Source organism: Branchiostoma lanceolatum, chromosome 11 (assembly GCF_035083965.1).
Source record: "Branchiostoma lanceolatum isolate klBraLanc5 chromosome 11, klBraLanc5.hap2, whole genome shotgun sequence".
Classification (NCBI taxonomy): domain Eukaryota; kingdom Metazoa; phylum Chordata; class Leptocardii; order Amphioxiformes; family Branchiostomatidae; genus Branchiostoma; species Branchiostoma lanceolatum.
In genome coordinates this window covers 19,298,316-19,323,840 of record NC_089732.1, presented here as the reverse complement: position 1 = coordinate 19,323,840, position 25,525 = coordinate 19,298,316, and the positions used below count along the sequence as shown (strand labels likewise).

The 25,525-nt window shown below is 45.3% G+C and overlaps 3 protein-coding genes across 4 annotated transcripts in view; 1 reads left to right on the top strand and 2 right to left on the bottom strand.

The window, feature by feature from the left end:
- LOC136444177 (uncharacterized) overlaps positions 1–25,525 on the bottom strand; it is a 57,529-nt gene that overhangs the window by 6,043 nt on the left and 25,961 nt on the right. Inside the window, exon 2 of one of the 2 annotated variants that reach the window (XM_066441651.1) lies at positions 460–1,316. In XM_066441651.1, the coding sequence (XP_066297748.1) occupies positions 460–689 (230 nt within the window). In that variant the 5' untranslated portion in view covers positions 690–1,316. The remainder of the gene's footprint in view (positions 1–459; positions 1,317–25,525) is intronic. The other variant, XM_066441650.1, reaches the window with a different exon arrangement.
- On the bottom strand, positions 4,066–5,142 carry LOC136445321 (histone H2B-like). The gene has a single exon (XM_066443269.1). The coding sequence runs from the start codon at positions 5,057–5,059 to the stop codon at positions 4,721–4,723; it is 339 nt and encodes a 112-aa protein (XP_066299366.1). The 5' UTR covers positions 5,060–5,142; the 3' UTR covers positions 4,066–4,720.
- LOC136444181 (zinc finger protein 722-like) lies at positions 12,142–13,983 on the top strand. Its single transcript, XM_066441656.1, has 2 exons — positions 12,142–12,264; positions 12,894–13,983. Exon 2 carries the CDS (start codon positions 12,901–12,903, stop codon positions 13,396–13,398), a length of 498 nt encoding a protein of 165 aa, XP_066297753.1. The 5' UTR covers positions 12,142–12,264; positions 12,894–12,900; the 3' UTR covers positions 13,399–13,983.

Genomic DNA, 25,525 nt, shown 5'->3' with positions numbered 1-25,525 from the left:
TTTCAAACCAACAAGATTTTCAGAAGTTATACTAGAAGATTGAACGATTCCGGAGCGGAGCGATTCGAACTGCATAGAAAACCTGTTCGGTTAAGCACATGGCGTGCCGGCTGGGCAAAAAAGCGGCAAAATGTAGGGGTTAGGGATTTGGCAGAATTTCGGCGGCTTAAGCTTCTTACGACGATTTTTTGAAATACCAAGAGCTAAAGTACGTCAGTGAAAATTGAGTGTTTTCGTTTCGTGCCGTAATATCTTAACGCTCCGTCGGATGATATTACAAAAACAAAAACGTGAATTTGGCAGAAATTCGGCGGGTTCTTTCGACGATTTTTTGAAATACCAAAACGTAAAGTACATCAGTGAAGATTGAGTGTTTTCACATTATGCCGTAGTATCTTAACGCTCCGTCGGATGTTAGTACAAAACGTGAAAATGCAGATTGACAAAATGCTTTCATACCTTTTCTCGAAGGGGCCTTCGTTGGACGAGTCGTCCATCAGACAGGTGGTTTGGAGACGGTGTCTGGACGCACACTGTGCATATTTCGGTATGCGACTGGTTTTTAAGGCTGACGTTAGAATAGCCCTCAGACTTGCCGGCGCCACATTAACGATGCATTTGCTAGATTCCCACGAGGAGGCGATATCTGCAGTAGAACAATATAACGGATAATTTGCATTGGAATGCATTAATTCGCAATTCTCACATCGTTAGCGGCTAAAACAAAACCTTTCACATCTTGATGTCAGACGGGAAAAACAAAGCTAGGCCTTCCCACAGTCCGGACGGATAGGTATGCATGTACACATTTCACCATAGAACTTACACGTATTGAATAAAGAAAAAAGAGATGGTACAAGCTTCCAGCGTTTCCTTTATAATTAATGTACGGGAGACTACAAGAGTAACGCTGGGCAGTTTGCGGGCAAGTAAAGTATGAAAAGAAACGCAGAAAACATAACGAGTACTAACGGCCTCATTTTCCGTTCCTGCAGACAGCCTGGTCGGGACCCGGTTCGGAAATGCGGCCACAGCCGGCCAAATACCTGTACGCTTTAGGCTAATAGTGAATATAATGATCTGGCTAATGGCTAATCTGTAGAAAGTGAAAGCCTTACAATAACGCAGGAATCATAGCGTGAACGATAGAGATCTTTGTGCAGATTTTGGTGGCCCTGAAAAGGGCCGGTGTATTCGATTCTGGGTGTGCTACATGAACATGTGGACGTCGAAATGATGATCCAGTGCAAGTACAAGTACCGTGAATGTAACGTTAGGGTGTTCAGCCCTCAGAGATATCATCGCCAGGAGGAAGTCTGTGGATGAGTTAAAGATGATCAGTGTGTACGATCTCTCCCACAAGGTGATGCCGAATAGACTGATGGAGAAGTCGGCATTCAATTCAAAGAAATCTACTTCGAGTGAGTTGATGACATCGCTATGTAGGCCTAGGTTGTTGGCTGATATCAATAACGAAATCAGCCAGCCCTGCCCGCTCGCAGAGATAATATCCTCGAGGTAAAACATCTAGGATCGAAAGTGCCACTGAAACAACCATGCCATAACGACAGATTTGAGTTCCTTGGGGCGTGGCCAAAATTGAGCGTATGGGAGAGGGCGGGGTCAGCGGCGCGCCGTAATGTCGGAGATAGAGACTTGAGAATGTATGCATGTACACATTTCACCGTACAGAACTTACACGTATTGAATAAACGAGCAAAGGCGGAAATTGTAGAAAATATCAGTTTGTGTACAAGCTTCCTACGTCTCCTTTATATGTGACGGTCTCTGCTAATGCATCGGCCGGACTGTTTTGCGTGAATGAAAATTAACACAATTCATATCAATAGTATACACAAATGATTTATTATTGAAACTTTTCGTTTGCGTTTTGTTTTACTTTTACATCATACTTTTCGTTCCCGCAAAATGCCGGGCCGCGGGTTGGGAATAGTGACCTTAGCATACAGAGGTTAGTAATGCTAGGGTCACATTTGGTAACCGGGGCCCGACCGGGCTATTTGTGGAAACGAAAAATCAAAGTGTGTGTCCATACATTTGCACAAGCTACGCTCTTGAATAATTTTGGGTACGTTTTGTGTTTTTGTTGTCTTTTATATCATACTTTTCGTTCCCAAAGACTGCCCGGCCGGGCCCCGGTTTGGAAATGTGACCTTAGCATGAGCAGGGAGCAGCAAACAAGCGGTACGACGAGGGGAACGGTAAAAGCTAAACAATTGCGTCTCCAAAAAAGCCCGTTGAGAAGGGGTCGTGTGTTCCTCCTTCTAGCCTATCTTTACATCGCTTCGCCTGGCGCCTACATTTTAACGTTTCTGTGGATTTTCATTTGGCGAAAATATAAAATATTGCTGAGCGAAGTCTATGTAATGCTACACACAAAGTAAAACCCTAACAATAGCAGCGTGAACGATATATCCTTTTGGCGGATGTGGGTGGCCCTGAGAAGGGCCGGTTTGTTAGATTCGATCCGAGCGCCGTCCAAGTCTTCAAAATGATGAGCCAGGCCCGAGTACCATGAAGGCAACATTAGGGTGAGAGGTTTTCAGAGTTGTGATGGTCTGCTGAAAGTCGAGGATCGTGTAAAAGATGATCACAGCGTACGATTTCTGCCAAATGGTGACGTCAAATAGGGGGATGGTGAAATCAGCGTCCATTTGAACGAGATCCATTTCTAGTTCATACAGTAGCTGAGGTAAGCCTGGTGTGTCCGCTCTTATCAAAATCGACCCCATCCAATCTCCCTGCTCAGCCGGCTGGATAAATTCTATGTTCATCTTGGACGGCCAGAAGACGATACTGGAATTCATGGGGGAGGAGCGCGTGTTTTCCGAACTTACGTGGTAACGGATTCAACCAATCAGCGCGTACAGCCAATCAGAGAATACAGAATTCCACAGCCAATCAGATTGGAGGCCGCAAAAGTTCGTGCATCTACTTGAAACGGAAAGGAGAAACACTTCTCTGACTCGCAACGAGCACTTAGCAGTATGTCAACTGCGGGAAGCTCTCCCTCGCGAAAGAAGCGGCGACTCGGCGGCAAGACATTAGAGGACCGCCGCTACAAGGGCAAGCTGCGCTGGCTGCATATGTCGTCCATGTATGTCGCCGCCTCCTACACACATCTGCCTTATCCGATCTCAGCACTCTTGGCCTCGCAAGAAAGAATGGACACCGCCCAAAAGCTGCGTTTCTTTCGCCTTTTCAAAGAGTACGTTGCCGTTTTCAAAACGCCTTTACCCCTTCCTATGGCGAAAGCTTTACAAGACGTCAAGACAGCTGACAAGCCTCCCAAGCGCGTGACCCCGAAAATAATCAAACTCAAACTCGACCTCTTCCCAAGAAACATCATACTCAAGCCGTCCCGCCGTGGAAACAAAAACTGTGCCTAGGCATTGGTTAAAGACAGAAAACAGGCCCTTTTCAGGGCCACCCACTACTATAAAGAAAGGACTGTCTCTTTCACTTTCTCCACCTGTCATAGAGATGTGACTAAATAAACAACGATGTATCAGGGTCACTTGTTTCTTTTCCGTGGCTGTCGATATGGTAAACTATATCCTACCATGTTGCGATAATAACGCCCTGAGATTAAACAAGTAAAATCCCCTTTTTAGTGAATATTTCTTCTACAATAGTTCTTCTACAACTAGTGTACGAAAAAAAGGAACTTGAATAAATATTCAAAGCAAGCGTTAGTTACTCTTTGCTGATATTTCTCACCTCACAAGGGAAACAGTGATCTGAAACACAGATAAGGCAAATTCCTGTGAACAGGTTTCGGCTTCGTCACAGACATTCCTGGAAAGATTAATCCATTTCTTCTACTGTGAACAGGTTGAGGCTTGACGCCACGCCAGACATTCCCGCCAAGATTATCCCCTTTCGTCTCACGACAAAAGCAGGTTTCGAGATTGTTTGCTGTCCGACAAAAAGATGGAGGTCGGAGACAGGTCGTCACAGAATTACCTGCGAGGGACGGCGAGGCGAAATGCTTGGGCCTATAAAGAGCTACTTTTGCCTGGAGACACGGCAGGGGATATTTCATCTCACGCTTGTCCCTGCCAAAGAAATGGAGAAGACAAGAATGTTGAGAAGTCGGCAAGGCCACGGGCAGGAGTAAAGTCTCGAAGTGTTTGGGAATTTTTAGATGAGCTTCTATCGCCTAACTAAAATTCTTGGACATTTTCAGGGACGCAAACTTTATGCTTCATGCAACCTGTCAGGACAAGACTAGGATTTAAACCCGTGTTATCTCTACCAAAAACCCCGGCCCTTTTCAGGGCCACCAAACTACCCCAAAACGGACTGTGTTCGTGTCACTTTTCTTCACTTTGCACATTCAAACATTGTATGACAAAGGACGATGACCGATAGTTATGTTCTCATACTAAAACTATTCCGAAACTCGCAGACCTTGTTATTCTGTTTGAGACCTTGTTATTCTGTTTTGTTGATAAGAGCGTTGGTAAGAACGCTTTAAAACTCCAAATGCAGTGTTCTTGTCTGTCTGTGCGATGAGATGGGCCAATTGGCCAGGCTTACTAGTGTAGATACATATTGTAAGGCCGGTGGCATGTGGTGTTTGGACATATTAATAACAGTGTACGTCCTGATTTGAAGGCGTGATGCTACAGCTCTTTATTGAAGATGTGGGTGGCCTTGAAAAAGGCCGGGGTTGTCTCGAGCGGCGCTGATAGACTCACTTGGAGCTGGCGTACCTTCTGACGGCCTTGGTGCCTTCGATGGCGGAGAACTTGGCCAGTTGGCCGGGTAAAATCAGCCTCACGGCTGTCTGGAGTTCCCGGGGGCCGATTGTGGAGCGCTTGTTGTAGTGAGCCAGGAGAGAAGCCTCGACAGAGATCCGCTGTAAGATGTCGTTCAGAAAGGAGTTCACGATGGCCATGGTCATTCTTGAAAGTCTGGTCCCGGGGTGCATCAGTTTAAGGACCTTGTTTACGTAGACATCGAAGGTTGTGTTCCTTCTCTTTCTTCTCTTTCGACGCTTCTTGTCTCCTGTGACCCTGGGTTTGTCGGACATGGCGATGGCGCTCGGGTTTCAGACAAGAGTGAATGCGCTCGTGCAATGATTGATTTATATCAGATCTCTATGCAAATTCATAGTGGATCAACATGCACGGACGTGGTAGAAAGCATTACTTTGTTTCCTAACTTTACGGTTTAAATCCTACCTTTTCACACTTTCTTTGCTTTTTTGTTTTCTTTAAACATGATCTCCCTTCCTCACGATTTCTTTGCTATTTGGGTTTTCTTTCTGCCGTTGTTGGTGTGTGATGCAGAACTGTATGGCGTGTGCATGCGTTGCACGTGGGTATTGAATAAAGAAACAACGGCGGAAATGGTAGAAATTATCAGTCTGTTTACCAGCTCCCTGCGTTATCTTTATAACTAATCAAAGAGAGAGTACAAAAGTGCCGCCGGGCAGTTTGCTGGAAAGAAAAGTATGATACAAAACACACAAAACATAACGAATACTAACGGCCTAATTTGTGTCTATTTCTGGGCATACTCTGTAAATCACTTTAATATAGCGGCAGGAAAATATAGCGGTTTGGGGAAAAAGGAGTAGGTCATGGCACTTAATTTCAACGGTTTGAACAAACATTACTGTCTCAAATATTAGTGATCAAATATTAGCGATGATGAAATTTCAGCGGTTGACTAGTGACAGTTAAATTAGCTAAAATTAAGTTACAGCTAACAAATCAAGAATTACAGTATACTTTTTTTTCCGTTCCCGCAAACAGCCCGCGCCGGCCGGCCACAGCCAAATACGCGCACATATAATGTAGGCTATTCTGTAGAAGGTGAAAGCCTAACAAGAACGCAGCAACAATTACAACATCGTAGCGTGAACGATATAGATCTTTTATTGCGGATGTGGGTGGCCCTGAAAAGGGCCGGTTTCTTCATGATGATTAGCCGAGGCCAAGTCCACGTGGTGGTGATATCTTTTCACTGATCCTGCATACACTGGTCGTGCTGGATACGTGTGTCTAGAATGAGTGCTTCTCCTTCATCTATCCGTCTTGATGCAACAGCAAACAGGCGAACAGCTTCAGTTTCGTTCTGAAAACACACAACGAGCTTCAAATTTGCGTTTTTCCTCCCAAAGCGAATTTTGCTGACAGAATTATTAGCGACGCTTAGAGTGTCTACAACAACAAGGGCACCGTTCCGATCTTTGTAGTTGATCATTTTAGGGCACATGGTACGGTAGCAGTCTTCCTCTCTTCGATCTGCCTCAGCTGTACTTATTTTCTCTCCAAAAATTTCTGAGACAACGGTGTTTTCTGCCAGCGCTTTAGTGGCTAGGCCTTCGTCACCTACATGGTCACCATCTTGCGATTGTCTGTTAAACTCGACAACGCGTGGCGGATACTGAAAGGATCCCCGCGGAGATAAGTCTCTCCTCCGTCGAACGGCTTCGCCGTAGCTATAGGCCGTCCTGTCGTTTGTCGCCCTTTGTTCTATCTGATCACCCTGTCCAGTGGGATTCTGCTGGCTTTGCGATGTTGTTTCTCCAACGCCGCCCCGAGGAACGTCCACCTGTACTTCTTGAAGATTTTGATCGACGTCGATAATATAGGCCGTCCTGTCGTTTGTCGCCCTTTGTTCTATCTGATCACCCTGTCCAGTGGGATTCTGCTGGCTTTGCGATGTTGTTTCTCCAACGCCGCCCCGAGGAACGTCCACCTGTACTTCTTGAAGATTTTGATCGACGTCGATAATATAGGCCGTCCTGTCGTTTGTCGCCCTTTGTTCTATCTGATCACCCTGTCCAGTGGGATTCTGCTGGCTTTGCGATGTTGTTTCTCCAACGCCGCCCCGAGGAACGTCCACCTGTACTTCTTGAAGATTTTGATCGACGTCGATAATATAGGCCGTCCTGTCGTTTGTCGCCCTTTGTTCTATCTGATCACCCTGTCCAGTGGGATTCTGCTGGCTTTGCGATGTTGTTTCTCCAACGCCGCCCCGAGGAACGTCCACCTGTACTTCTTGAAGATTTTGATCGACGTCGATAATATAGGCCGTCCTGTCGTTTGTCGCCCTTTGTTCTATCTGATCACCCTGTCCAGTGGGATTCTGCTGGCTTTGCGATGTTGTTTCTCCAACGCCGCCCCGAGGAACGTCCACCTGTACTTCTTGAAGATTTTGATCGACGTCGATAATTTCAGCAAGGTTCACGGGTTCAAGCGGGGGTTCAATTAAGGATTGAGAAGGAAAGTGGCAAACAATCTGTACACCTCTCCAGCCTCGAAAGTTATCATGTACTGCGTTGACAGGAACGTATTTAGCGGCCATCAAACGGGCAAGCTGACCACTAAATCGCCTGTAACCGAGATCGAGAGGCCATGTATTGTCGTCAGCCTTGGACAAAAAGTGTCGGTATGACTGAAACAGGGAGAAACTCCGTGAAAAATCGTGCCAGTGTCCTGTGATGACTACGTGTTTTCTAAACCACGTTTTTAGACGAGGGCAAGGTACAGCTCTATGCTTCATATTCCGGCCTGCAAACGTCGAACGCTAGACACCACATAAATAAAGCTTTCTGGATGGCGTGCCAGACACTCTAAGAAATAATGTGGCTATTCGCGACCGGTGACCGCGACCGGCGCCAGTAAGACCGATCCTATAGCCCCGCCTACCTCCGTCAATTTAGAAATACAAAATGAAGTTATAATATATGCAAATTTTGGACGGACATGTAGACGGTGTCTCATTGGTCGAACTGCTGATTACCATGCCACTATTGGATGAAATTTTATGCGCTGTCAGAACCACTATTTACACCAATCGTGTCCAAGTAAGACTTCGGAGTTACTTCTCTCAAAGCGTCGTGCTCGAACGCGAGCAAACAATATCAGAAAGCAGATGATGGGGTCTAGATCAGCACGAGGCACATCTCATATTAGAGATGTTCTAAACGGAAGGCGAAAACGAAAAGTCCCGCTCCCGCTTATGAATGAGTGGCTCAGAGATTGCCTAATTTTTACTGGCGATTTGGAGGATTTCGTGACGACTTCCGAGCTGAGGCAATCCCATCAGTCATATTGCGAACTACGCTCTGATCATGACTCACAGACGGAAGCCATGCTGACGAAGAAGCGGTTCGAGAGACAAGTTGCATCTGCGCTGGTGTCAAAAAACAAGCGTGGAGACGCAATCTTAGTCACCGCCAAAAAGCTTCGAGGAGGTGAGAGAGGCTATTCTGGAATACGGTTTGCCAGGCCGACCAGACATCCATCGCTGACCACGCGGGAAGAAATGTTAAGATACATCAGTATGCCGGCCACGGAGAGACCCGTTGCGTTCCGTCCCGCCCTCGTCAAGAAAGACTTCAGGCCGGCAGGGCTCTGCGCAATCGCTAAGGAAACCATACGCCGAGGTAGTATAGTTTCTGAGTACAGAGGAGAGAGAATCGCCAATTCAGTAGCAGTCCAACGCCTTGACTCTCTAGAAGAAGGAGACCATGCCAAATTACTTTGGGTTTATACAGGCGCGGCAGTTTTTGTCATCGATGGCAATGTGTCCGACAGCAATCCGGCAGCGCTTATAAACCACAGCCGAAATAATGCAAATCTGAAACTTGCTATAGTGACGGGAGGCGATCCAGACCCGGCAGTTCTCCTACTAGCTAACCGTGACATTTCGGAGGGAACGGAACTCTTGTTCGACTATGGCGAGAGACAAGGCGCCGATTTCCTTCGTAACTCTCAAACCTTGCGCCCGTCCGTAGACTGATACTGAAGAACCAGCCCTTTGAAACCCCGGCCCTTTTCAGGGCCACCCACATCCTAAAGAAAGAATTATATCGCTCACACATTCACATTCGTAATGAATACATCTGTTATTACCAAACAAGTGGAAATGAATAAATGCTGATATCTGTATTAATGGTATACGGTGGTACAGGTGTGTGTGTATTTTTTTACTGAGACGAGCGAAAGAAAGGCAGTGCCCTTCGTTCGCCTATAGCTAAGTATAGCGACCTTCTCTACCTCCGGGTACAAAATTAGACACAGGCGGCAGAAGGCAAGGGGCGCAAGTTTCTTGTTGCGTCAGCTTTGTTTGGTGTAATAAGAACGTGTGCAGACTTTTATTACGTCAAAATTCACTTCTTTGTTTTCTTTCATGATCATCCTGTTGTTTTTGTTGTTGTTGTTGTGTTCCAGGACATAAGTTCTGTACTGTCTTATGTCGCCTGCGATCCCAGGTTTTTCGGCGTGTGCGTTGTGTGTAGTCTAGTCGCTGACGGCGTGCTTGGCCAACTCGCCCGGCAGCAGGAGTCGCACGGCGGTCTGGATCTCGCGGCTGCTGATGGTGGAGCGCTTGTTGTAGTGAGCCAGTCGAGAAGCTTCGTATTGAGCACCTTGTAGATGTAGACGCCGAAGGTTTCCCTTCTCTTTCTCCGCGCGTCTTGTCCCCTGCGGGCCTGGCGGCTTTTGGCGGCTTTTCCGCTTGTCGTCTCGGCCAGGCCTTTATATGGGAGAACAATGCAAATTTGGGGATTGTCTAGTCTAAGGTGCGGACGTGGTAGAACTTCTTCTCACCGAGAGTGAGCTCTCTCTATTGGTTCGCTGGCTGAAGCCGTGAATCCATCGGCGGGGTATAAATTGTTTGGACAGGAGATAATGCCTCTTCATTCCCTCATTCTTTCTGCCGTTTGACGTAAATCAATCGACTACTACAAGATGTCTGGACGTGGCGAAGGTGGCAAGGCACGCGCAAAGGCAAAGAGCCGTTCTTCCCGGGCGGGTCTCCAGTTCCCGGTCGGTCGGGTGCAAGGGAAACCCACGCGCGGCGCGTGGGTGCCGGCGCACCGGTGTACCTGGCGGCCGTGCTGGAGTACCTGACGGCCGAGGTCCTGGAGCTGGCCGGTAACGCTGCCCGCGACAACAAGAAGACCAGAATCATCCCCCGTCACCTTCAACTGGTCGTCCGCAACGACGAGGAGTTGAACAAGCTTCTTGGCGGCGTGACCATCGCACAGGGCGGCGTTCTGCCCAACATCCACGCCGTGCTTCTGCCCAAGAAGACCAGCAAGGCTCAGTAATTAAAGAAACTGAACCCCGGCCCTTTTCAGGGCCACCCACATCCTCTCGAAAGAACTGTGTTCTCTTCACACTGAATCAAGTGCCTGCACAATGCAGATATACGAATAAAATTACCCAAATACGACATATCCCAGTCCAAGATAGCTGACAGACAATTATCGCAAAGCGTGAGCAAGACCGATCATACAAGTACAAGAAATGACCGCAATACGGTGTCGTTTAATGCTAGCTGACCTATATGTATATTATACGCGTGTACAGGTTATGTGTTCGCGACCGAATGCACGCGTTCACATAACATTCTCTAACGTTGATAAAGTCATTACACTGTCGGCTGAATTGATTTGCGTGTACAGGTATAAGTTGTGTGTGTGTGTGTGTGTGTGGGGGGGGGGTGATGTGCGAGTGGTGTGTAATTGTATTTCAGGCGCAACAACTGCGTCTGTTTAAAGAAAGGTGGAAGGATATAGATCTTTCTGGGATATGTGGGTGGCCCTGAAAAGGGCCGGGGTTGTTGATGTCCTTGGGCATGATGGTGACGCGCTTGGCGTGGCAAAGAGCCGTTCTTCCCGGGCGGGTCTCCAGTTCCCGGTCGGTCGGGTGCAAGGGAAACCCACGCGCGGCGCGTGGGTGCCGGCGCACCGGTGTACCTGGCGGCCGTGCTGGAGTACCTGACGGCCGAGGTCCTGGAGCTGGCCAGTAACGCTGCCCGCGACAACAAGAAGACCAGAATCATCCCCCGTCACCTTCAACTGGTCGTCCGCAACGACGAGGAGTTGAACAAGCTTCTTGGCGGCGTGACCATCGCACAGGGCGGCGTTCTGCCCAACATCCACGCCGTGCTTCTGCCCAAGAAGACCAGCAAGGCTCAGTAATTAAAGAAACTGAACCCCGGCCCTTTTCAGGGCCACCCACATCCTCTCGAAAGAACTGTGTTCTCTTCACACTGAATCAAGTGCCTGCACAATGCAGATATACGAATAAAATTACCCAAATACGACATATCCCAGTCCAAGATAGCTGACAGACAATTATCGCAAAGCGTGAGCAAGACCGATCATACAAGTACAAGAAATGACCGCAATACGGTGTCGTTTAATGCTAGCTGACCTATATGTATATTATACGCGTGTACAGGTTATGTGTTCGCGACCGAATGCACGCGTTCACATAACATTCTCTAACGTTGATAAAGTCATTACACTGTCGGCTGAATTGATTTGCGTGTACAGGTATAAGTTGTGTGTGTGTGTGTGTGGGGGGGGGGTGATGTGCGAGTGGTGTGTAATTGTATTTCAGGCGCAACAACTGCGTCTGTTTAAAGAAAGGTGGAAGGATATAGATCTTTCTGGGATATGTGGGTGGCCCTGAAAAGGGCCGGGGTTGTTGATGTCCTTGGGCATGATGGTGACGCGCTTGGCGTGGATGGCGCACAGGTTGGTGTCCTCGAAGACACCGACCAGGTAGGCCTCGCCGGCTTCCTGCAGGGCCATGACCGCCGAGCTCTGGAAGCGCAGGTCCGTCGGGCCTGTAGCGGTGAGGCTTCTTGACGCCGCCATTAGCAGGGGCGCTCTTGCGCGCGGCCTTGGTTGCCAGCTGCTTCCTTGGGGCTTTGCCACCGGTGGACTTACGGGCGGTCTGCTTGGTACGTGCATGTCGAACGAACGGGTGAACTTCGTCTACGCTCAAGTCCAAGACATTAAAAGTAGTCGTCGAGCGGTGGGGAGTGAATTTATGAGACCCGCTAATCAGATGCCCGCAAATTACAATTGGTGGGCGCCCGGACGTCTGATTGGTTCCCTGGCCGAAATCTGACGTTGCGATTGGTCAGTGCACAGAGATGCGCTTGAGGGCGGCGTTTGCTGTTGATCAGTTGATACAAAAGAAGTTGTAATATTCAATTAGCGCAATGAGATCTGCACGCGCTGGGACTAATTACATAATCACTGGTCATCATGATTTGTCAGACAACTGTTTGATTATGTAACAATAGCATTGTTGATATAGCTAATTTCACGGATAAACAAAGGGCCCGCTTCTACATAAAATGGTCGTTGAAGTTCGTAGTCGACAGTACCTGATTCGATTTCAAACGATTCGGAACGTTTTCTAGCCGTCTTCAAATAGCCAAGTTTTTTTTCATCTCGTCATCTGCTCGTCTGATCTGGTAAGTACTTTCAATGTCTACTTTATCGCTATTTAGTGCTACGCCAGATAGTGTGCCTAACTTATTACGTTGGTGATGAAGTTTGGTAAATGTAAACTAGAGTTCCACAAACACATTATCTTCGCCAAATAATCAAGGCTTATTATGGAAAGTGATTTATATTTACGTGCCACAAAGGTTCGATATGGCAGTGTTGAAAGTTGATCTGGCACGTTTTTAGGTGTTTCTAGTCAGGCTTTCTATTTTGTCCCTATTTCGTTATGTCGCCAACCGTGTTGAACAACAATGCTTAAACTGAACGCGTCAAAAACCAGCAGGACCCACACCTCTGCTTGGAGAAAAGTTTATTTATTTGACCTACATGTACGTTTATGCAAGGCTATCTGTTTACATGACCTGACACTGTCCCATGTCCCATTGAAAGGCAGTTGGTTAACAAACTTTCCTTACTAATTATGCAAATTAGCTCCTTATTGCAAGATAATAAGGCTTGAAGTGTGCTATATTCTAGCCTTGACCGGAAAACTTTTTTCTGTGAAATAACGTGTACCATGTTGTGAAAAAACTTTGTGCTATGTAGTAATGCCTACCTGATCGCTTTCAATAACAAACTTCTGAATCTATTCCAGGTCAACAATGTTCGTTTGCGAGCATTGTGGATTCTCCACTCCAAGGATGTACAACCTGAGGGTCCACATACGAAACCACACGGGTGAGACCCCGTACCGCTGCAAGGATTGCGGCAAGCAGTTCAGCACGGCGTCTTCCTACATCTATCACAAGAGGACGCACAGCGGCGAGAAACCCTACCATTGCGATGCGTGCGGGTCGCACTTTAGAGACCTCAGTGCAATAACAAAGCACATGCGGACTCACACGGGGGAAAAACCTTACGTGTGCCAGGAATGTGACCGAGCCTTCGCAGTTAAAGGCAACCTTTCGCGCCACTTTCGTACTCACACTGGGGAGAAACCTTACACATGTGAGGAGTGCGGCAGGAGGTTTGCAACCTTAGGAGCATTGGAGGTGCACATGAGACTACACACCGGAGAGAAGCCCTACAGATGTGAGAAGTGCGGCAAGCAGTTCAGACACGGTGGCAGTCTCCACCGGCACGCCAAGACTTGCCACTGAATATAGACTGATTGTTTCTTGCAACGTTACTTTATGTTCATTGTTTCACGGTCTCCAGTCGTTCGGTTTGAAATGAAGTACCGGTAGATAGGGAAATATAAGGAACGTTGTAACATTCACAGTAGATCAGAACTACACAGTAGAAGCAAATACATTATATAGCGTGTTTTATTCCTTGAATCTGTTAGCTGAAAAACTCCAGTTGTTCCAGAGTTCCAGTTGTTCGGTTTGAAATGAAGTACCGGTAGATAGGGAAATATAAGGAACGTTGTAACATTCACAGTAGATCAGAACTACACAGTAGAAGCAAATACATTATATAGCGTGTTTTATTCCTTGAATCTGTTAGCTGAAAAACTCCAGTTGTTCCAGAGTTCCAGTTGTTCGGTTTGAAATGAAGTACCGGTAGATAGGGAAATATAAGGAACGTTGTAACATTCACAGTAGATCAGAACTACACAGTAGAAGCAAATACATTATATAGCGTGTTTTATTCCTTGAATCTGTTAGCTGAAAAACTCCAGTTGTTCCAGAGTTCCAGTTGTTCGGTTTGAAATAAAGAGTTGTGTTATTTCCAAAATTCCATTTGTCGTGATATTCCTTGCCTATGTCTGATTTGGGAATGTCTAGTCAGATGTAATAAGTGGTGACATGAATGCACAAATTGGTAAGGACCAAATAACAGACTAGTATGTCTAAACACGATATTCCAGAAACGTAAAGGAAAGCTGTGGACATTTTCGTATCCAAATGGCACTAGAGCGCAGTTGGACTACATCCTTGTAAACAGAAAGTGGGTAAACAGTGTAGAGAATTGTGAAGCCTACAACACATTCAGTATCTCAGACCACAGAATAGTGTCAGCTGAAATATGCCTAAGCCTACGTTGAAACGAGAAGCCAGCAACCAAATGCCCTCGCTATGACTGGTCCTCCCTTGCAGATCCAAGTATAAGCTACAAATATAGTGCACTGACATTAAGAAACAGATTTGATGTATTACAAACAGAAAGAGAGACATTTAGTGCGCAGGCGCGGAGGTGTAAATACAGCCAGTGAGGCGGATACCTGTGTAAAGTAAACAGGTGGTGGTACAGCCAGTGAGGCGGATACCTGTGTAAAGTAAACAGGTGTAAATACAGCCAGTGAGGCGGATACCTGTGTAAAGTAAACAGGTGGTGGTACAGCCAGTGAGGCGGATACCTGTGTAAAGTAAACAGGTGGTGATACAGCCAGTGTGGCGGAGACCTGTGTAAAGTAAACAGGTGGTGATACAGCCAGTGTGGCGGATACCTGTGTAAAGTAAACAGGTGGTGATACAGCCAGTGAGGCGGATACCTGTGTAAAGTAAACAGGTGGTGGTACAGCCAGTGTGGCGGATACCTGTGTAAAGTAAACAGGTGGTGGTACAGCCAGTGAGGCGGATACCTGTGTAAAGTAAACAGGTGGTGATACAGCCAGTGAGGCGGATACCTGTGTAAAGTAAACAGGTGGTGGTACAGCCAGTGAGGCGGATACCTGTGTAAAGTAAACAGGTGGTGGTACAGCCAGTGAGGCGGATACCTGTGTAAAGTAAACAGGTGGTGATACAGCCAGTGTGGCGGAGACCTGTGTAAAGTAAACAGGTGGTGGTACAGCCAGTGAGGCGGATACCTGTGTAAAGTAAACAGGTGGTGATACAGCCAGTGAGGCGGATACCTGTGTAAAGTAAACAGGTGGTGTTACAGCCAGTGAGGCGGATACCTGTGTAAAGTAAACAGGTGGTGGTACAGCCAGTGAGGCGGATACCTGTGTAAAGTAAACAGGTGGTGATACAGCCAGTGAGGCGGATACCTGTGTAAAGTAAACAGGTGGTGATACAGCCAGTGAGGCGGATACCTGTGTAAAGTAAACAGGTGGTGATACAGCCAGTGAGGCGGATACCTGTGTAAAGTAAACAGGTGGTGATACAGCCAGTGAGGCGGAGACCTGTGTAAAGTAAACAGGTGGTGATACAGCCAGTGAGGCGGAGACCTGTGTAAAGCAAACAGGTGGTGATACAGCCAGTGTGGCGGATACCTGTGTAAAGTAAACCGGTGGTGTTACAGCCAGTGAGGCGGATACCTGTGTAAAGTAAACAGGTAGGTACTGGCCTGAAGATACAAACAAACTAAGCATTACAGCCGGTGGCCATGTATTTACGGCAGGCCACAATGTTATGTCAGTTAAACCTTTCACCAAAAGACAACCCAAACTGACTTAACCGACCTCATCGTGTAACCATAGCCCTAGGTCTTAATCCTAACCCTAACCTTAACCCTAACCATTCTTCAAACGGGCCAAACTTGGACTCATTCAAAAGGTCTTTTGGCCAGGAGTTTGAAACTGCAGACAGATTTCAAGTATCGTGCTTTGTTATCGAGTTATGAGACTGTAAAAGTTAACCCTAACCCTAACCCTAGGTCTTATTCCTTACCCTAACCCTAACCATTCTTCAAACGGGCCAAACTTGGACTCATTCAAAAGGTCTTTTGGCCAGGAGTTTGAAACTGCAGACAGATTTCAAGTATCGTGCTTTGTTATCGAGTGATGAGACTTTAAAAGTTAACCCTAACCCTAACCCTAGGTCTTATTCCTAACCCTAACCCTAACCATTCTTCAAACGGGCCAAACTTGGACTCATTCAAAAGGTCTTTTGGCCAGGAGTTTGAAACTGCAGACAGATTTCAAGTATCGTGCTTTGTTATCGAGTCATGAGACTGTAAAAGTTAACCCTAACCCTAACCCTAGGTCTTATTCCTAACCCTAACCCTAACTGTGAAAGGGTGCTTTCCGGGTTAAATCCACCCAAGCGATAAAGTTTTTGTATCAGAAGGTAGGTACTGGCCTGAAGAAACAAACAAACTAAGCATTACAGCCGGTGGCCATGTATCTACGGCAGGCCACAATGTTATGTCAGTTAAACCTTTCACCAAAAGACAACCCAAACTGACTTAACCGACCTCATCGTGTAACCATAGCCCTAGGTCTTAATCCTAACCCTAACCTTAACCCTAACCATTCTTCAAACGGGCCAAACTTGGACTCATTCAAAAGGTCTTTTGGCCAGGAGTTTGAAACTGCAGACAGATTTCAAGTATCGTGCTTTGTTATCGAGTTATGAGACTTTAAAAGTTAACCCTAACCCTAACCCTAGGTCTTATTCCTAACCCTAACCCTAACCATTCTTCAAACGGGCCAAACTTGGACTCATTCAAAAGGTCTTTTGGCCAGGAGTTTGAAACTGCAGACAGATTTCAAGTATCGTGCTTTGTTATCGAGTCATGAGACTGTAAAAGTTAACCCTAACCCTAACCCTAGGTCTTATTCCTAACCCTAACCCTAACTGTGAAAGGGTGCTTTCCGGGTTAAATCCACCCAAGCGATAAAGTTTTTGTATCAGAAGGTAGGTACTGGCCTGAAGAAACAAACAAACTAAGCATTACAGCCGGTGGCCATGTATCTACGGCAGGCCACAATGTTATGTCAGTTAAACCTTTCACCAAAAGACAACCCAAACTGACTTAACCGACCTCATCGTGTAACCATAGCCCTAGGTCTTAATCCTAACCCTAACCTTAACCCTAACCATTCTTCAAACGGGCCAAACTTGGACTCATTCAAAAGGTCTTTTGGCCAGGAGTTTGAAACTGCAGACAGATTTCAAGTATCGTGCTTTGTTATCGAGTCATGAGACTGTAAAAGTTAACCCTAACCCTAACCCTAGGTCTTATTCCTAACCCTAACCCTAACCATTCTTCAAACGGGCCAAACTTGGACTCATTCAAAAGGTCTTTTGGCCAGGAGTTTGAAACTGCAGACAGATTTCAAGTATCGTGCTTTGTTATCGAGTCATGAGACTTTAAAAGTTAACCCTAACCCTAACCCTAGGTCTTATTCCTAACCCTAACCCTAACCATTCTTCAAACGGGCCAAACTTGGACTCATTCAAAAGGTCTTTTGGCCAGGAGTTTGAAACTGCAGACAGATTTCAAGTATCGTGCTTTGTTATCGAGTCATGAGACTGTAAAAGTTAACCCTAACCCTAACCCTAGGTCTTATTCCTAACCCTAACCCTAACCATTCTTCAAACGGGCCAAACTTGGACTCATTCAAAAGGTCTTTTGGCCAGGAGTTTGAAACTGCAGACAGATTTCAAGTATCGTGCTTTGTTATCGAGTGATGAGACTTTAAAAGTTAACCCTAACCCTAACCCTAGGTCTTATTCCTAACCCTAACCCTAACCATTCTTCAAACGGGCCAAACTTGGACTCATTCAAAAGGTCTTTTGGCCAGGAGTTTGAAACTGCAGACAGATTTCAAGTATCGTGCTTTGTTATCGAGTCATGAGACTTTAAAAGTTAACCCTAACCCTAACCCTAGGTCTTATTCCTAACCCTAACCCTAACCATTCTTCAAACGGGCCAAACTTGGACTCATTCAAAAGGTCTTTTGGCCAGGAGTTTGAAACTGCAGACAGATTTCAAGTATCGTGCTTTGTTATCGAGTCATGAGACTTTAAAAGTTAACCCTAACCCTAACCCTAGGTCTTATTCCTAACCCTAACCCTAACCATTCTTCAAACGGGCCAAACTTGGACTCATTCAAAAGGTCTTTTGGCCAGGAGTTTGAAACTGCAGACAGATTTCAAGTATCGTGCTTTGTTATCGAGTGATGAGACTTTAAAAGTTAACCCTAACCCTAACCCTAGGTCTTATTCCTAACCCTAACCCTATCCATTCTTCAAACGGGCCAAACTTGGACTCATTCAAAAGGTCTTTTGGCCAGGAGTTTGAAACTGCAGACAGATTTCAAGTATCGTGCTTTGTTATCGAGTCATGAGACTGTAAAAGTTAACCCTAACCCTAACCCTAGGTCTTATTCCTAACCCTAACCCTAACTGTGAAAGGGTGCTTTCCGGGTTAAATCCACCCAAGCGATAAAGTTTTTGTATCAGAAGGTAGGTACTGGCCTGAAGAAACAAACAAACTAAGCATTACAGCCGGTGGCCATGTATCTACGGCAGGCCACAATGTTATGTCAGTTAAACCTTTCACCAAAAGACAACCCAAACTGACTTAACCGACCTCATCGTGTAACCATAGCCCTAGGTCTTAATCCTAACCCTAACCTTAACCCTAACCATTCTTCAAACGGGCCAAACTTGGACTCATTCAAAAGGTCTTTTGGCCAGGAGTTTGAAACTGCAGACAGATTTCAAGTATCGTGCTTTGTTATCGAGTCATGAGACTGTAAAAGTTAACCCTAACCCTAACCCTAGGTCTTATTCCTTACCCTAACCCTAACCATTCTTCAAACGGGCCAAACTTGGACTCATTCAAAAGGTCTTTTGGCCAGGAGTTTGAAACTGCAGACAGATTTCAAGTATCGTGCTTTGTTATCGAGTGATGAGACTTTAAAAGTTAACCCTAACCCTAACCCTAGGTCTTATTCCTAACCCTAACCCTAACCATTCTTCAAACGGGCCAAACTTGGACTCATTCAAAAGGTCTTTTGGCCAGGAGTTTGAAACTGCAGACAGATTTCAAGTATCGTGCTTTGTTATCGAGTCATGAGACTTTAAAAGTTAACCCTAACCCTAACCCTAGGTCTTATTCCTAACCCTAACCCTAACCATTCTTCAAACGGGCCAAACTTGGACTCATTCAAAAGGTCTTTTGGCCAGGAGTTTGAAACTGCAGACAGATTTCAAGTATCGTGCTTTGTTATCGAGTCATGAGACTTTAAAAGTTAACCCTAACCCTAACCCTAGGTCTTATTCCTAACCCTAACCCTAACCATTCTTCAAACGGGCCAAACTTGGACTCATTCAAAAGGTCTTTTGGCCAGGAGTTTGAAACTGCAGACAGATTTCAAGTATCGTGCTTTGTTATCGAGTGATGAGACTTTAAAAGTTAACCCTAACCCTAACCCTAGGTCTTATTCCTAACCCTAACCCTAACCATTCTTCAAACGGGCCAAACTTGGACTCATTCAAAAGGTCTTTTGGCCAGGAGTTTGAAACTGCAGACAGATTTCAAGTATCGTGCTTTGTTATCGAGTCATGAGACTGTAAAAGTTAACCCTAACCCTAACCCTAGGTCTTATTCCTAACCCTAACCCTAACTGTGAAAGGGTGCTTTCCGGGTTAAATCCACCCAAGCGATAAAGTTTTTGTATCAGAAGGTAGGTACTGGCCTGAAGAAACAAACAAACTAAGCATTACAGCCGGTGGCCATGTATCTACGGCAGGCCACAATGTTATGTCAGTTAAACCTTTCACCAAAAGACAACCCAAACTGACTTAACCGACCTCATCGTGTAACCATAGCCCTAGGTCTTAATCCTAACCCTAACCTTAACCCTAACCATTCTTCAAACGGGCCAAACTTGGACTCATTCAAAAGGTCTTTTGGCCAGGAGTTTGAAACTGCAGACAGATTTCAAGTATCGTGCTTTGTTATCGAGTCATGAGACTGTAAAAGTTAACCCTAACCCTAGGTCTTATTCCTTACCCTAACCCTAACCATTCTTCAAACGGGCCAAACTTGGACTCATTCAAAAGGTCTTTTGGCCAGGAGTTTGAAACTGCAGACAGATTTCAAGTATCGTGCTTTGTTATCGAGTCATGAGACTGTAAAAGTTAACCCTAACCCTAACCCTAGGTCTTATTCCTAACCCTAACCCTAACCATTCTTCAAACGGGCCAAACTTGGACTCATTCAAAAGGTCTTTTGGCCAGGAGTTTGAAACTGCAGACAGATTTCAAGTATCGTGCTTTGTTATCGAGTCATGAGACTGTAAAAGTTAACCCTAACCCTAACCCTAGGTCTTATTCCTAACCCTAACCCTAACTGTGAAAGGGTGCTTTCCGGGTTAAATCCACCCAAGCGATAAAGTTTTTGTATCAGAAGGTAGGTACTGGCCTGAAGAAACAAACAAACTAAGCATTACAGCCGGTGGCCATGTATCTACGGCAGGCCACAATGTTATGTCAGTTAAACCTTTCACCAAAAGACAACCCAAACTGACTTAACCGACCTCATCGTGTAACCATAGCCCTAGGTCTTAATCCTAACCCTAACCTTAACCCTAACCATTCTTCAAACGGGCCAAACTTGGACTCATTCAAAAGGTCTTTTGGCCAGGAGTTTGAAACTGCAGACAGATTTCAAGTATCGTGCTTTGTTATCGAGTTATGAGACTTTAAAAGTTAACCCTAACCCTAACCCTAGGTCTTATTCCTAACCCTAACCCTAACCATTCTTCAAACGGGCCAAACTTGGACTCATTCAAAAGGTCTTTTGGCCAGGAGTTTGAAACTGCAGACAGATTTCAAGTATCGTGCTTTGTTATCGAGTCATGAGACTGTAAAAGTTAACCCTAACCCTAACCCTAGGTCTTATTCCTAACCCTAACCCTAACTGTGAAAGGGTGCTTTCCGGGTTAAATCCACCCAAGCGATAAAGTTTTTGTATCAGAAGGTAGGTACTGGCCTGAAGAAACAAACAAACTAAGCATTACAGCCGGTGGCCATGTATCTACGGCAGGCCACAATGTTATGTCAGTTAAACCTTTCACCAAAAGACAACCCAAACTGACTTAACCGACCTCATCGTGTAACCATAGCCCTAGGTCTTAATCCTAACCCTAACCTTAACCCTAACCATTCTTCAAACGGGCCAAACTTGGACTCATTCAAAAGGTCTTTTGGCCAGGAGTTTGAAACTGCAGACAGATTTCAAGTATCGTGCTTTGTTATCGAGTCATGAGACTGTAAAAGTTAACCCTAACCCTAACCCTAGGTCTTATTCCTAACCCTAACCCTAACCATTCTTCAAACGGGCCAAACTTGGACTCATTCAAAAGGTCTTTTGGCCAGGAGTTTGAAACTGCAGACAGATTTCAAGTATCGTGCTTTGTTATCGAGTCATGAGACTTTAAAAGTTAACCCTAACCCTAACCCTAGGTCTTATTCCTAACCCTAACCCTAACCATTCTTCAAACGGGCCAAACTTGGACTCATTCAAAAGGTCTTTTGGCCAGGAGTTTGAAACTGCAGACAGATTTCAAGTATCGTGCTTTGTTATCGAGTCATGAGACTGTAAAAGTTAACCCTAACCCTAACCCTAGGTCTTATTCCTAACCCTAACCCTAACCATTCTTCAAACGGGCCAAACTTGGACTCATTCAAAAGGTCTTTTGGCCAGGAGTTTGAAACTGCAGACAGATTTCAAGTATCGTGCTTTGTTATCGAGTGATGAGACTTTAAAAGTTAACCCTAACCCTAACCCTAGGTCTTATTCCTAACCCTAACCCTAACCATTCTTCAAACGGGCCAAACTTGGACTCATTCAAAAGGTCTTTTGGCCAGGAGTTTGAAACTGCAGACAGATTTCAAGTATCGTGCTTTGTTATCGAGTCATGAGACTTTAAAAGTTAACCCTAACCCTAACCCTAGGTCTTATTCCTAACCCTAACCCTAACCATTCTTCAAACGGGCCAAACTTGGACTCATTCAAAAGGTCTTTTGGCCAGGAGTTTGAAACTGCAGACAGATTTCAAGTATCGTGCTTTGTTATCGAGTCATGAGACTGTAAAAGTTAACCCTAACCCTAACCCTAGGTCTTATTCCTAACCCTAACCCTAACTGTGAAAGGGTGCTTTCCGGGTTAAATCCACCCAAGCGATAAAGTTTTTGTATCAGAAGGTAGGTACTGGCCTGAAGAAACAAACAAACTAAGCATTACAGCCGGTGGCCATGTATCTACGGCAGGCCACAATGTTATGTCAGTTAAACCTTTCACCAAAAGACAACCCAAACTGACTTAACCGACCTCATCGTGTAACCATAGCCCTAGGTCTTAATCCTAACCCTAACCTTAACCCTAACCATTCTTCAAACGGGCCAAACTTGGACTCATTCAAAAGGTCTTTTGGCCAGGAGTTTGAAACTGCAGACAGATTTCAAGTATCGTGCTTTGTTATCGAGTCATGAGACTGTAAAAGTTAACCCTAACCCTAACCCTAGGTCTTATTCCTAACCCTAACCCTAACCATTCTTCAAACGGGCCAAACTTGGACTCATTCAAAAGGTCTTTTGGCCAGGAGTTTGAAACTGCAGACAGATTTCAAGTATCGTGCTTTGTTATCGAGTCATGAGACTGTAAAAGTTAACCCTAACCCTAACCCTAGGTCTTATTCCTAACCCTAACCCTAACCATTCTTCAAACGGGCCAAACTTGGACTCATTCAAAAGGTCTTTTGGCCAGGAGTTTGAAACTGCAGACAGATTTCAAGTATCGTGCTTTGTTATCGAGTCATGAGACTGTAAAAGTTAACCCTAACCCTAACCCTAGGTCTTATTCCTAACCCTAACCCTAACTGTGAAAGGGTGCTTTCCGGGTTAAATCCACCCAAGCGATAAAGTTTTTGTATCAGAAGGTAGGTACTGGCCTGAAGAAACAAACAAACTAAGCATTACAGCCGGTGGCCATGTATCTACGGCAGGCCACAATGTTATGTCAGTTAAACCTTTCACCAAAAGACAACCCAAACTGACTTAACCGACCTCATCGTGTAACCATAGCCCTAGGTCTTAATCCTAACCCTAACCTTAACCCTAACCATTCTTCAAACGGGCCAAACTTGGACTCATTCAAAAGGTCTTTTGGCCAGGAGTTTGAAACTGCAGACAGATTTCAAGTATCGTGCTTTGTTATCGAGTCATGAGACTGTAAAAGTTAACCCTAACCCTAACCCTAGGTCTTATTCCTAACCCTAACCCTAACCATTCTTCAAACGGGCCAAACTTGGACTCATTCAAAAGGTCTTTTGGCCAGGAGTTTGAAACTGCAGACAGATTTCAAGTATCGTGCTTTGTTATCGAGTGATGAGACTTTAAAAGTTAACCCTAACCCTAACCCTAGGTCTTATTCCTAACCCTAACCCTAACCATTCTTCAAACGGGCCAAACTTGGACTCATTCAAAAGGTCTTTTGGCCAGGAGTTTGAAACTGCAGACAGATTTCAAGTATCGTGCTTTGTTATCGAGTCATGAGACTGTAAAAGTTAACCCTAACCCTAACCGTAGGTCTTATTCCTAACCCTAACCCTAACTGTGAAAGGGTGCTTTCCGGGTTAAATCCACCCAAGCGATAAAGTTTTTGTATCAGAAGGTAGGTACTGGCCTGAAGAAACAAACAAACTAAGCATTACAGCCGGTGGCCATGTATCTACGGCAGGCCACAATGTTATGTCAGTTAAACCTTTCACCAAAAGACAACCCAAACTGACTTAACCGACCTCATCGTGTAACCATAGCCCTAGGTCTTAATCCTAACCCTAACCTTAACCCTAACCATTCTTCAAACGGGCCAAACTTGGACTCATTCAAAAGGTCTTTTGGCCAGGAGTTTGAAACTGCAGACAGATTTCAAGTATCGTGCTTTGTTATCGAGTCATGAGACTGTAAAAGTTAACCCTAACCCTAACCCTAGGTCTTATTCCTAACCCTAACCCTAACCATTCTTCAAACGGGCCAAACTTGGACTCATTCAAAAGGTCTTTTGGCCAGGAGTTTGAAACTGCAGACAGATTTCAAGTATCGTGCTTTGTTATCGAGTCATGAGACTTTAAAAGTTAACCCTAACCCTAACCCTAGGTCTTATTCCTAACCCTAACCCTAACCATTCTTCAAACGGGCCAAACTTGGACTCATTCAAAAGGTCTTTTGGCCAGGAGTTTGAAACTGCAGACAGATTTCAAGTATCGTGCTTTGTTATCGAGTCATGAGACTGTAAAAGTTAACCCTAACCCTAACCCTAGGTCTTATTCCTAACCCTAACCCTAACCATTCTTCAAACGGGCCAAACTTGGACTCATTCAAAAGGTCTTTTGGCCAGGAGTTTGAAACTGCAGACAGATTTCAAGTATCGTGCTTTGTTATCGAGTCATGAGACTGTAAAAGTTAACCCTAACCCTAACCCTAGGTCTTATTCCTAACCCTAACCCTAACCATTCTTCAAACGGGCCAAACTTGGACTCATTCAAAAGGTCTTTTGGCCAGGAGTTTGAAACTGCAGACAGATTTCAAGTATCGTGCTTTGTTATCGAGTCATGAGACTGTAAAAGTTAACCCTAACCCTAACCCTAGGTCTTATTCCTAACCCTAACCCTAACTGTGAAAGGGTGCTTTCCGGGTTAAATCCACCCAAGCGATAAAGTTTTTGTATCAGAAGGTAGGTACTGGCCTGAAGAAACAAACAAACTAAGCATTACAGCCGGTGGCCATGTATCTACGGCAGGCCACAATGTTATGTCAGTTAAACCTTTCACCAAAAGACAACCCAAACTGACTTAACCGACCTCATCGTGTAACCATAGCCCTAGGTCTTAATCCTAACCCTAACCTTAACCCTAACCATTCTTCAAACGGGCCAAACTTGGACTCATTCAAAAGGTCTTTTGGCCAGGAGTTTGAAACTGCAGACAGATTTCAAGTATCGTGCTTTGTTATCGAGTCATGAGACTGTAAAAGTTAACCCTAACCCTAACCCTAGGTCTTATTCCTAACCCTAACCGTAACCATTCTTCAAACGGGCCAAACTTGGACTCATTCAAAAGGTCTTTTGGCCAGGAGTTTGAAACTGCAGACAGATTTCAAGTATCGTGCTTTGTTATCGAGTGATGAGACTTTAAAAGTTAACCCTAACCCTAACCCTAGGTCTTATTCCTAACCCTAACCCTAACCATTCTTCAAACGGGCCAAACTTGGACTCATTCAAAAGGTCTTTTGGCCAGGAGTTTGAAACTGCAGACAGATTTCAAGTATCGTGCTTTGTTATCGAGTCATGAGACTGTAAAAGTTAACCCTAACCCTAACCCTAGGTCTTATTCCTAACCCTAACCCTAACTGTAAAAGGGTGCTTTCCGGGTTAAATCCACCCAAGCGATAAAGTTTTTGTATCAGAAGGTAGGTACTGGCCTGAAGAAACAAACAAACTAAGCATTACAGCCGGTGGCCATGTATCTACGGCAGGCCACAATGTTATGTCAGTTAAACCTTTCACCAAAAGACAACCCAAACTGACTTAACCGACCTCATCGTG